General features: G+C 35.4%; 1 protein-coding gene across 1 annotated transcript in view; it reads left to right on the top strand.

Annotated features, from left to right (window-relative positions):
- LOC149784449 (dolichyl-diphosphooligosaccharide--protein glycosyltransferase subunit 2-like) overlaps positions 1-4,686 on the top strand; it is a 67,837-nt gene extending 63,151 nt beyond the window's left edge. The window contains exon 20 of the mRNA XM_089932990.1: positions 4,477-4,686. Within this exon, the coding sequence (XP_089789116.1) occupies positions 4,477-4,492 (16 nt within the window). The 3' untranslated portion in view covers positions 4,493-4,686. The remainder of the gene's footprint in view (positions 1-4,476) is intronic.
- Positions 4,687-12,728: the final 8,042 nt, after the last annotated feature.

The following is a 12,728-nucleotide window of genomic DNA, read 5'->3' as shown; positions in this document are numbered from 1 at the left end:
TCCTAAACTACTTGGATAACTTATCATTAAGTCCTTGGTCTAGTTTTGTTCTAAATGAAAACTTGGCTGCTCTGATATCCAGATGACCACCACTTAAGCCATTTTGAATTGTTTTTTCGTTATCTGGTTGAATGGTCTTATGAACATGTGGTTTTCCAGAAAGACTTCTTGTGATGTTTAGTTGGTTCTAAAGGAGAATGGTATCAATCAGACACCCAATATGGACACAGTCATCTTTAAAATCTTGAAATCACTACTCTTCCTGAATGCAAAGTCATATTGACATGGGTTTATCACTAGAAAACTTCTTATGACATCTATCTGGCTGGTTCTAAATGACATTGGTGCCACTCAGAAATCCAATATGGGTACCATAATGGTCATCTTTAAAACCTTTTTGTAGCTACTTGTCCTCAGTGAATGGTCGCATCACCATGGGGTTTATACTAAAATGCTTGTCATAATGTCGAGTTGGTCCTAACTGACATCCTATATACACACCAGAGTATCCATCACTGCTACTCTTGAACAGAAAGTCATGGGCATGGGGTTTATGTATATCTTGTTTATCAGTGAATACATGTCATTGACAGAATCTTTTGTATAGATCAGTTTTGATTTAGGAATGCAGTATTAAAACTTAATAATTCAAGTTATTCCTGCAAATTGGAATTAAGATTAGCAAATAACCTTGATTGCTATTTTGCAGCATCCCTTTTGAACATTCATTTTTTCATTTGATCGTGCATGGGTCATGCAAAATAGAGGCTCAACACGGAGTAAAATAAGACACCTGGGTATTTTCGGACAATTATTCACGTTTTATAAAAAAATAATGTTTAAACCCTAACATAATTTAATCAAACATAAGAAATAAACTATTAAAAAAATTATGTAAATGTACAAAACGTTGGATTTATTTATCATGGGTGTTACTGACTGTATAAAAATTGCATGAAGGGCTTTCAGAAATGTTTAGATGAACTCTTTAAGAAAAAGATTCACGGTTACTGCTGATGTCAACACTGCCAGAAAGGTGACTACTGTTTTGCTTTTCACTAACACAAGTGCATCAAAAGAAATTACATCATTTAAGTTTCAAGACAAGATAATCTGTTTCTTGTTTTTTAAATTATCAGTCCATGATTGTCAAGCTAAAGATAGTTATAAACATTTCAGCACTTAATATGTATTACACTGTCAGTATTGATGAAATGTAGTGATGAGACAGCTGAAACTTTTTAAAATGAAATATTTTAATAATAATTATAAACAAGTTGGTGAATAGATTTTACTATATTTTCAGTGGTGAGGGTTAATGTAGAGTATTGACATATTTGACTGTTAATTGATTAATTAATTAATTACAAATGTTATCAGCTTGTAAATGCAGTTTTGCTGGGAATACAAACTAAATCTGTAATATCAGTTGAAGTGGTTTTTGTCTTCATTACAAGCGTAATTTATTTGAAGTATTAACCAGCCTATTGTATTTAATAACCTGCTACAAGTATTACAAATGTCTGATAATAACCCTTGAAGCGTACACCTGTATATTTATCAACCAATCAAATGAAGTTCAATGCAGGCACCAGATTAGACGTTCAGTCAAACGGAGCAAGAATTGGTCTAGACCATGTCAGATTCATAAGCAGTGTCAGATATATTTAGTTTCTCTGGGAGTGCAGTAATACAGTTTTGGAATTAACTCTTTGAATACTGGAAGTGCTTCAAAAGTCACTTGTAGTACAAACTAAATTTTGCACCTTTGATCAGAAGTATCGTCATATTTCAATATAATGGGCAGGAAGAGGTCGGATGTTGTGTATGATAAAATATTTATAGGTTACTGCTTTGCGGTATAAAGTTTACATTTTTTTTATTTTATTGGCTTGTCTGATAATGTTGACTAATTATACCATGATTGACATCATAGTAAATGTTGCATTTACAAAATCCAAAAGCTCTTGTCAGAAAGAATTCATGTGTTCAGAATGATGCATTAGTACACTGAAAGCCTTTCCACAAAGGAGGACATGTATATCAGCTTCATTGGACATTGTTCTCAGTAAGATGAGACAAAAGCCCAGCATTCCATGGTCATCTGCTTACTATGTGCAGACTGTCCTTCCATGCAGTTGGGAGATCAATTCAGCACACTGTGCTCTGTAAGCTTTAACCTCTAGACTCTCAGAGAACTTTGTGTGTGTGAAACAGCTATGCCTAGAAATGTTTTTTGATGTACTGTAAATATTGCCTGATAAGTTAAATAGCTTGGAATGCATAGAACCTCACAAGTAAAAGAATCAATTCAGTGAAGCTGCTTTTTCAGTCCCCTCTGTAAGACTGACAGATTTTTCAAAAGATTCATTCTATATAAAATCACCTGTATATTAAACCCCTCTATATCATATTGTTTTTGCATCTCAAAGGTTGCTGTCTTGTTCAAGTCTCACAGTATTGCCTAATTTTGTAGTATCTATCTGTCCATCTGTATTGGGGTTTTGTCAAGCTCCATGCTACCAACCTATCCAACCTAAATTATTGTATCCAACCTAAATCTATCTTGGGATTTAACCCCAACCCATACTACCTATCTATCCAACCTAAATTATTATTTTGCTTTGTATTCATGATTGGTTGTCAGTGTCATATCCAGGAATAGTGTTAATGGGGCATCACCAGGTATGGGTGAATAGATCCCCAGTGTGGGTCCCAAGGGGCAAAGCCCCTAGAAGATCCTGCATTTTGTACATTTCCAGGGCACAAGTGTAACCAGCTAACTACAATAATTTTTAAAAAAAACTTTAAAAAACTTGTTCTTTGACATGATTCAGTCATTTTATATTTATATACGGGACAAGCTCAAATACTCCCCACCCTTGGATCCACCTCCTGTTGTGTATATGGATTATATAATTTATTTGATTAGTTGACATGGTTTACTGAATTTACAAATTGAGACAGGAGGAACTTGAGTCTGATAGTAACCCTTCAAGTGTATATTTATCAACCAATCAAATGAAGTTCAATGCAGGCACGAGATTAGACATTCAGTCAAACGGAGCAAGAATTGGTCTAGACCATGTCAGATTCATAAGCAGTGTCAGATAATATTTTGTTTCTCTGGGAGTGCAGTAATACAGTTTTGGAATTAACTGTATGAATACTAGAAGTGCTTGAAAAGTCACTTGTTGTAGTACAAACTAAATTTTGCACCTTTGATCAGAAGTATCATCATATTTCAATATAATGGGCAGGAAGAGGTCGGATGTTGTGTATGATAAAATATTTATAGGTTACTGCTTTGCGGTATAAAGTTTACATTTTTTTTATTTTATTGGCTTGTCTGATAATGTTGACTAATTATACCATGATTGACATCATAGTAAATGTTGCATTTACAAAATCCAAAAGCTCTTGTCAGAAAGAATTCATGTGTTCAGAATGATGCATTAGTACACTGAAAGCCTTTCCACAAAGGAGGACATGTATATCAGCTTCATTGGACATTGTTCTCAGTAAGATGAGACAAAAGCCCAGCATTCCATGGTCATCTGCTTACTATGTGCAGACTGTCCTTCCATGCATTTGGGAGATCAATTCAGCACACTGTGCTCTGTAAGCTTTAACCTCTAGACTCTCAGAGAACTTTGTGTGTGTGAAACAGCTATGCCTAGAAATGTTTTTTGATGTACTGTAAATATTGCCTGATAAGATAAAATAGCTTGGAATGCATAGAACCTCTCAAGTAAAAAAATCAATTCAGTGAAGCTGTTTTTTCAGTCCCCTCTGTAAGACTGACAGATTTTTCAAAAGATTCATTCTATATAAAATCACCTGTATATTAAACCCCTCTATATCATATTGTTTTTGCATCTCAAAGGTTGCTGTCTTGTTCAAGTCTCACAGTATTGCCTAATTTTGTAGTATCTATCTGTCCATCTGTATTGGGGTTTTGTCAAGCTCCATGCTACCAACCTATCCAACCTAAATTATTGTATCCAACCTAAATCTATCTTGGGATTTAACCCCAACCCATACTACCTATCTATCCAACCTAAATTATTATTTTGCTTTGTATTCATGATTGGTTGTCAGTGTCATATCCAGGAATAGTGTTAATGGGGCATCACCAGGTATGGGTGAATAGATCCCCAGTGTGGGTCCCAAGGGGCAAAGCCCCTAGAAGATCCTGCATTTTGTACATTTCCAGGGCACAAGTGTAACCAGCTAACTACAATAATTTTTAAAAAAAACTTTAAAAAACTTGTTCTTTGACGTGATTCAGTCATTTTATATTTATATATGGGACAAGCTCAAATACTCCCCACCCTTGGATCCACCTCCTGTTGTGTGTATGGATTATATAATTTATTTGATTAGTTGACATGGTTTACTGAACTTACAAATTGAGACAGGAGGAACTTGAGAGTCATTTGAGCAAGTTTTAACTCTCAGTTTTGTAAATTTCAGGAAGGGAGAAAAGTGAGAAGATTGCAGGATGAAGAATCCAAGAGCTAGTTTTATAATAAATTAATTCACAGAAGTAAAGAATCATATTCAATGTTTTTTTTTGCTTCTTCTAATTATTTCATTACTGAATTTATTTTAAGAGAATGGAAGTGTGTGTGTATGACTGTTACTTATCAGATTCCATCTTGGAGTAATAAAAATTTTATTATTTGTTTGTTGTTGTTTTTATTTCGTCTCAAAGCACGAGTGACACTTTGTTGTCCTTTTCCCCAAAGGTTTGTATAATAGTGTGGTATCATGCCAGTAAACTGCTGCATACAGCAAAATTTTTAAAGCAGTCATTTCTGAGAAGCAAGGAAAAATGAACTTTGACAGTAAATGGTTGCTTAAAAGAAGTGAATATCCACAATAAATTGGTTTTAAAAAAAACTTGGACAGATTGTCAGGTGGTGCTCAGTTATGTTATAGAGGTCACCTTTATAAAAAAATAATTTCCCTCAAATAAGTGGGTTCTAACAACACAGAAATAACCAGCGAAGTTGCAGATTTGTGTTTCAAGCTGCAGTTCCAGGTCCCATCATGTATAAAGGTACTGTATGTGGTTGCATATGGAATTGGGTTTGTTTGAAATAGGATCCATGGAGCTGCAATTTGACGTTTTTAGTTTGCTCGACTCCTGCCCAGATCAGCTTGGGTTGACTGCCATGGTGGTCTGTGGGCAGTGCACTTAACTTGCCGTAGCATGAAATAATCTTCCATATGCTGATGAATATTATCCAGTCACACATTCAATCCACTGGTGTGCTACACCTCAACCACCACATTTCACTAACACCTTAGATGAACATTATCCAGTCATAGTCAATCCACTGGTGTGCTACACCTCAACCACCACATTTCACTTAACACCTTAGATGAACATTATCCAGTCATACAGTCAATCCACTGGTGTCCTGCACCTCAACCACAACATTTCACTAACACCTTAGATAACATTATCCAGTCATACAGTCAATCCACTGGTGTCCAACACCTCAACCACCACATTTCACTAACACCTTAGATGAACATTATCCAGTCATACAGTCAATCCACTGGTGTCCTACACCTCAACCACCACATTTCACTAACACCTTAGATGAACATTATCCAGTCATACAGTCAATCCACTGGTGTCCTACACATCAACTACCACATTTCATTAACACCTTAGATGAACATCCAGTCATACAGTCAGTCCACTGTGTCCTACACCTCAACTGGGGGCTGCAAGTGGTCTAAAGCGCTCTCTATTATGGATCACTGCCATCTCACCTGTCTGCGTGGGTTTGAGTCTAGGATTCGGATAATATGGGTATGTGAGAAAGCTTGCCAGTAGCTTCTCGTGGGTTGGTGGTTCTTCCCAGGGTTTTCCCAGGTTCTTCCTCCAACATTAATACTGGCCGCCATGCATAGCGTATCGTGTGCTGAAAAATGGCGTTAAACCCCACAACAACAACTACACCTCAGCTACCACATTTCACTAGCACCTTAGATGAACATTATCCAGTCATACAGTGAATCCACTGGTGTCCTACACCTCAACCACCACATTTCACTAACACCTTAGATGAACATTATCCAGTCACACAGTCAATCCACTGGTGTCCTACACCTCAACTACCACATTTCACTAACACCTTAGATGAACATTATCCAGTCACACAGTCAATCCACTGGTGTCCTACACCTCAACTACCACATTTCACTAACACCTTAGATGAACATTATCCAGTCATACAGTGAATCCACTGGTGTCCTACACCTCAACCACCACATTTCACTAACACCTTAGATGAACATTATCCAGTCACACAGTCAATCCACTCGTGTCCTACACCTCAACTACCACATTTCACTAACACCTTAGATTATCTTTCATAACTAAGTTATTATACAGGAGCTGCATCTTTATTTTGTCCTGTCCTGCCATTTATTTCTTTTACACTTAAGTGGTTTTACTCCATGTTGCATAGGGCAAAATTACTTGTTGAGAAGAATGAATTAGGGTAGGCATATTTGTATACATATGTAGATTAGCTGCTTAGATTTCAAGGCCATTAATACATTGTTTATGACCCTAATGTGGCTGCCACAGTGGCCATCTTGAAAATCTTTTTTGCTACACTTTATGAATGGATGGTCATATCAGCATGGGGGATTTCACTAAAGTCCTCTTAAAATGTAAAGTTGGTCCTACATGAAAATGATGCCAATCTGATATCATATATAGCCACTGCAACAGATATCTTGAAAAATTATATCACCACTACCATTGCTTGGAAAGTCTTATCGGCATGTACATCTCATTTGATTAGTAAATAATTGTCTTTGACAGAATCTTTTGTATAGATCAATTGATTTATGAAATACTTTTATCTAGTTCTTAATCTCTCATTCAGTTAATTGTAGATGTATAATGCACAATACTGTTTTGCATGTTGTGGTTCCACTGCATCTTAAAACTGGTATTGAGTCAGTGATAACATTATTTATGTAACCACAATTTTAAAAATAAATTTGATTGAGAAATACTTTAGAAAATGTATTTAAAAATTCCAAAGTTCTCGTCAGAAAGAATTCATGTGTTCAGAATGATGCATTAGTACACTGAAAGCCTTTCCACAAAGGAGGACATGTATATCAGCTTCATTGGACATTGTTCTCAGTAAGATGAGACAAAAGCCCAGCATCCCATGGTCATCTGCTTACTATGTGCAGACTGTCTTTCCATGCAGTTGGGAGATCAATTCAGCACACTGTGCTCTGTAAGCTTTAACCTCTAGACTCTCAGAGAACTGTGTGTGTGTGAAACAGCTATGCCTAGAAATGTTTTTTGATGTACTGTAAATATTGCCTGATAAGATAAAATAGCTTGGAATGCATAGAACCTCACAAGTAAAAGAATCATTTCAATGAAGCTGCTTTTTCAGTCCCCTCTGTAAGACTGCCAGATTTTTAAAAAAAAATCATTCCATAAAAAATCACTCGCATTATACCCCTCTATATCATACCTGTTTTTTTATTGAAAATAAATCCAGTAATAAAATGTTTTTTTTTTGTGTTAATTAATGAAACGCTCACTAGAAAATATAACCAGACTGTTATTGAGGCATACTTTACAAATGTTTGTGGTATATAAAAGGAAATTTTGGGGAAATGTGCCTTGGCCAATTCAGAATTTGCAGTTTTAATTACTCAGAATTTATAACTATGAGTGTACATCCAATCCAAAAGCCAAATTATAGGTAAAGCTTGTTTTCATGTTTTATTCATGTGAAAGTGAAAAACAAAGGGGATTGGTAACACCTCCATCCATACTTTTCAAAAGAAATCTATAAGGACGAAGTAACAAGATAATCCAGTATTTATTCCTTTTAAATACCTACTTGTATTAGAATTTATTTGTTTAGACCAATTCATCTAACACTATTTTTATGACTGAAAGCATATATAAAATATTTATTTTTCTCTAATATTTCCTGTGAAAAGTTAAATACAGTACTCTGTATACTTTTTTTAATAAATCTATTTTGCAGTGCTTTATTGTGCTGGCATTGTTTTGGTCATAACAATATTAACTTATTTTTTAAACCATGTAAAATAACTATAAAATCACAGACAAATATGTTTATGCAGGGGATATGGATGCTACAACAGCCTGAGTTGTGAGTAACTTTAAAAACTTAAAAAAGTTTCCTTTGAATTATTACTGGGTGGGTGGGTGGGTCTTATTATTCAAACAGAAAACGATTGCATCTCATTTGTGAAGATACAAGTATAAATTTGTATTAATATTTTTTACTACAACATTAATTTCATATTCAAAGGTATCAAGCAGTAATAATAGCTGTAGCAGTAAAAATAAAAACAAACTGCTGGTTACAGGTAGTGACTATATTTATGTTCATTGAGTATATAGTTGCTACCAAAGGAGACTGATGTTTTAACTAAATCACCTTAATATACTATAAATATATGTATAGTTCTTATACTGATAAGGTGATTACGTGTTGCCACAGATTTCATTGTACTTTATTTCCGGTTTAAGATCAGATGGAGGATATGTTATAATACAACCTTATTCCCACGAAATGAAGATAAGTATTACAATTTTCTTGGCACATTCTATATTTAGATTCATAAATAAAACCTCTCCAACGTGAAACCCTCCATAATCAACATGTTTTATTGATATTTCATGAACCATATCAAATTCTTACCAATAATGTATAGTTTAAAAGAAAAGCTAAATGGTCTCGCATAATTTTAATCCAGTACTTTATATATTGTACCATATGAGGTAACGAGAAGGAACCTAGTTATTTGCAGTAGTTGAAAAATGGAGAGGCATCTCTTACAAAATTGAAACTGCACTTCCTCAATATTAGAGTATTCATATTTGGCTTTGTAACATAATATTGGGTTAATCACCGAGTCAGATGTTTTAAACATCTCTGATATGAACTTGCCTAAACTGCTTTTGAAAATAAAATATTTGTGTCAGACTTTTTGGCTTGTGCAGCTAACATTTGTTTAGCCAAAGACCATTTCAGCTTTGATGTAAAACATAATCCCCCATATTTATGATAAGGCACTACTTCTATTCGTTCTTCAGTGAAATGGGGCCCTGAGTGGCCGAGTGGTCTAAAGCGTTCTTCGTTACGGATCACTGCCATCTCACCGCTGTCTGCGTGGGTTCGAGTCTCGGATTCGGCTAATGTGGGTATGTGAGAAAGCTTGCCAGTAGCTTCTCGTGGGTCGGTGGTTCTTTCCCGGGTTTTCCCGGGTTCTTCCTCCACCATTAATACTGGCCGCCATGTATAGCCAATCGCGTGCTGAAAAATGGCGTTAAACCCAACAACAACAACAACAACAAATCTTCAGTGAAATACCATGTTTCTGTTCTCTTCACATACTCCCGATTCCTAAATACCACTATTTCTGTCTTGGGGGGGGTTTACTTCCATGTCAGTTTTATCACAAAAGTGTCCTATAATATATATTGGTTGTTGCAGTAATCTAACTATCAGAGCAATTTGCCATATCTGCATATATTGAATCAACAAGTTCTTCAATGTCTGGAGTGATAAGTATGCCTTTGCTTCATTTGCTTCTTTAACTCTGAGATCAGATCATTTGTTTACAAAACTCAATAAAATTGGGCTTAGCATGCAATCGTTTCTTATCCCAGTCAAAATAATTTATCAAACCAGTTGTAGTTCTAACATGACTCTTTAAGGATGCATTTTTCTTAGTATATTTATCATTTTACCAAGGAGACCTTTATGGATAAGTGATCTCCACAGTTTTCCATGATCAGCTTTGTCAAACGCTTCTTAAAAATCAACAAAAAGGTAATAAAATCTTTTTCTTTTGGGCAAGTACATTTGCACTGAGGTTTGTAAATTAAACGTTATAAACTGTACTATATTGTGTATCATGCATTAGGGATATACCTTTATAATTATTAATCTCTGCTCACATTCTTAAATATTTGGCAAATAATGGTTTAAGCTCATTCATTTGGAAAGATGCCAGAATAAAATTAAAGAGAGTTCAGGAATGGTAAGACACTCATGCTGTCAATTGGTAACAAAAAACTGGAATCCTCTTGGGTCCAGGGGTTTTGTTTTTCATTGAATTTAAACTGGTTATGATCTCTTGCTCAATTATTATGTTCAAAATATTGTCAATTTCCGATACGGCAGTTATCATCCTTGTCATCATTGTCAAGATTTGTAACTATTCACAGGGTTTTCATTTTGTTGGAGGATTTCAAAATACTCGTGCCAAACCTTTTCAAAGATGATTTTCTGTGTCCTTTCTAAAGGTCATGATTTCAAACTAAATGCAGGTCTCTTCTGTACTTTATTAATTTCTCACTTTGGCCTATCTCACAGTAGTTATTCTAATACTGTTCCTGAAGTCCCTGTAATCCCTCAGATCAGTACTGGAACCAACCAGAATCTGTAATTGTACACACTTTTCATTCTCTGTCCTACCATGGTGTTTGCATTTGTGTATTATATTGGAATTTACCTTTTTTGTTTTCATTGTGGGAAAGTGCATCTTGATATAAACAGGTAAATTGTTTCAAAGTATCATTAATATTTGTTTTGAGCAGATGTTCCTTTGTCACCTGAAAGATTTCCTTAAATAGTTGTTCAAAAGCTTCCCTATGTTCATTTTCAAGATTGCTCCAATTTGCACACATTATCTCAAACTGATGTAACTGTTCCCATTCCGCATTTGCCTGTTACTGGCACTTTCAGGGAGCAGTACAATGGAAAATGTGAAGAGTAATCTTGTTCCCCAACTCCAAAAATTGTCACAAAATCGAATACATTTGTAGAACATAAAATGTATTCCACTACACTTTTCCTATTACAAGTTATGTATGTACAAATTTTCACTGGCCATCTCTGTTGTTGGTCAGTAATGTAAATGCATTGTTTCCTTAATCAATATCATTTCCAGATACAAATTGCAGAGTATCATCTGGTATAAAATCATATAAATTTTTCATGTGTGCATTAAAATTGCCTGCTAGCAGCAGACTTAATCTGGATAGTTTTTATCAAATCTTATTACACAAAAGGGTCACTATGTATTAATGATCCATGTGGTGAGACATTAATTATTAATGATCCATGTGGTGAGACATTAATTATTAATGATCCATGTGGTGAGACATTAATTATTAATGATCCATGTGGTGAGACATTAATTATTAATGATCCATGTGGTGAGACATGCACATATTTAAGAATGATATAAATACTTTGTTCAGAGGTAAGAAGGAAGTGTAATGCTGTGCGATCTTAGAAATATTCAAGATTCTTTTCACAACCATTCTTTGTAGATATCTTTTTCTAAAAAAGACGGACATTACCCTAGAGTTTCTTCATTTTCCTTCCTTCGTTCTCACTTTGCTAAAGTTAGCATCACTCAAAAGAAAATCATCAAAATTCACAAAAATCTACAATATCAAATTTGTTACCAAAGCTTACAAATCATTATGTTTAGACATTTTTCAGTATTCAAGCGTAAAAACTTTTGATGACTGATTTTAAACAAAAGTTTGTCCTGTCGAACCTTGGCCACATGTATACCTTACTGTAAATAAAGAATCACCTACATTATAATTAAGCATCATATTTGCCTGTGGATTTTCTCCTGCCACTCTGATTATAACTCCTCAGTTGCGAGCCATGCATCCAAAGACATCTGGTTGCAATTTGGGTCACTTCATTCATGCTCCAGTCCTACATACATGTGCTATTTCCCAAAGTAAGCTTATTATATTGTATAACTCTAAATTCATGCTCGTGTTCAGTCGTGTAGTTGTACAAGGCATTTATCAATTCTTTGATAAACTTGTGAGTTTTGTTACGAGATGCCTACTATTCCATTGTAGCTTTTTCCAGCTTTAACAAGTACATGTTCCTTGTCTTTGTACCAGTTGAACTTAATAGGGCATGCATGCACATTACACTCACCATGGCCAATATCAAAACTAGCAAGTTGTTGTGCTCTCTCTAAAAAAAAAAAAACTCATGTGGGCCAGGACAATAAAAAAAATATCAATATGGATTAAAAATTGGCAAAAAGCTACCAATCAACATGCTTACTGAATGAACATATTCCTTTTCAAGTGCACGAAGCCACAAAGGACAATTACACAAACGAACCAAGAACAAAACCCAAAATTGTAATTACTTTACAGAATTTACACACAGCATCATTCATTCCCTGATAAAACTTGCTGCTCGATTTATTTAATGTTTTACTGGATAGTTTGTCAATATCGACACAATTCATCATGTAAATTCTCATCATCATCATCATTGGCGACTCAGTCTCGAAAGACCATGCGAATAGCGCCCTTGGGGTGTTGCCTGTCTCTGTTGGCAACGTCTGCTGTGGCTGTGCAGGTCTATACATGAGTGACAGTCCCTACTGCAGTTGGTGCAGACATACTGGGAAGTCTGCATTACTGTGGTTGCTGTTGCGTTCTTCTTTCTCTTACGTTTCTCTGCCACCAACTGGCCTCTCCTCGCATCAGCGACTGATATGCCATTGTTTACCACCAGTCTCCAGGTGCCTCGGTCCTCAGCCAGCTCTTCCCAGCCATCGGGTGAAATGTTGCATGCCTTCATGTCCCTCTTGCACACATCTTTGAAACGGAGTGAGGGGCGTCCGACTCTTCT

The sequence above is a fragment of the Sinohyriopsis cumingii genome, chromosome 14, assembly GCF_028554795.1.
Source record: "Sinohyriopsis cumingii isolate HCF-2022 chromosome 14, ASM2855479v2, whole genome shotgun sequence".
In the NCBI taxonomy this organism is placed as follows: Eukaryota; Metazoa; Mollusca; class Bivalvia; order Unionida; family Unionidae; genus Sinohyriopsis; species Sinohyriopsis cumingii.
The sequence above is the reverse complement of the archived record's forward strand: the minus strand, read 5'-3'. Positions and strand labels throughout refer to the sequence as shown.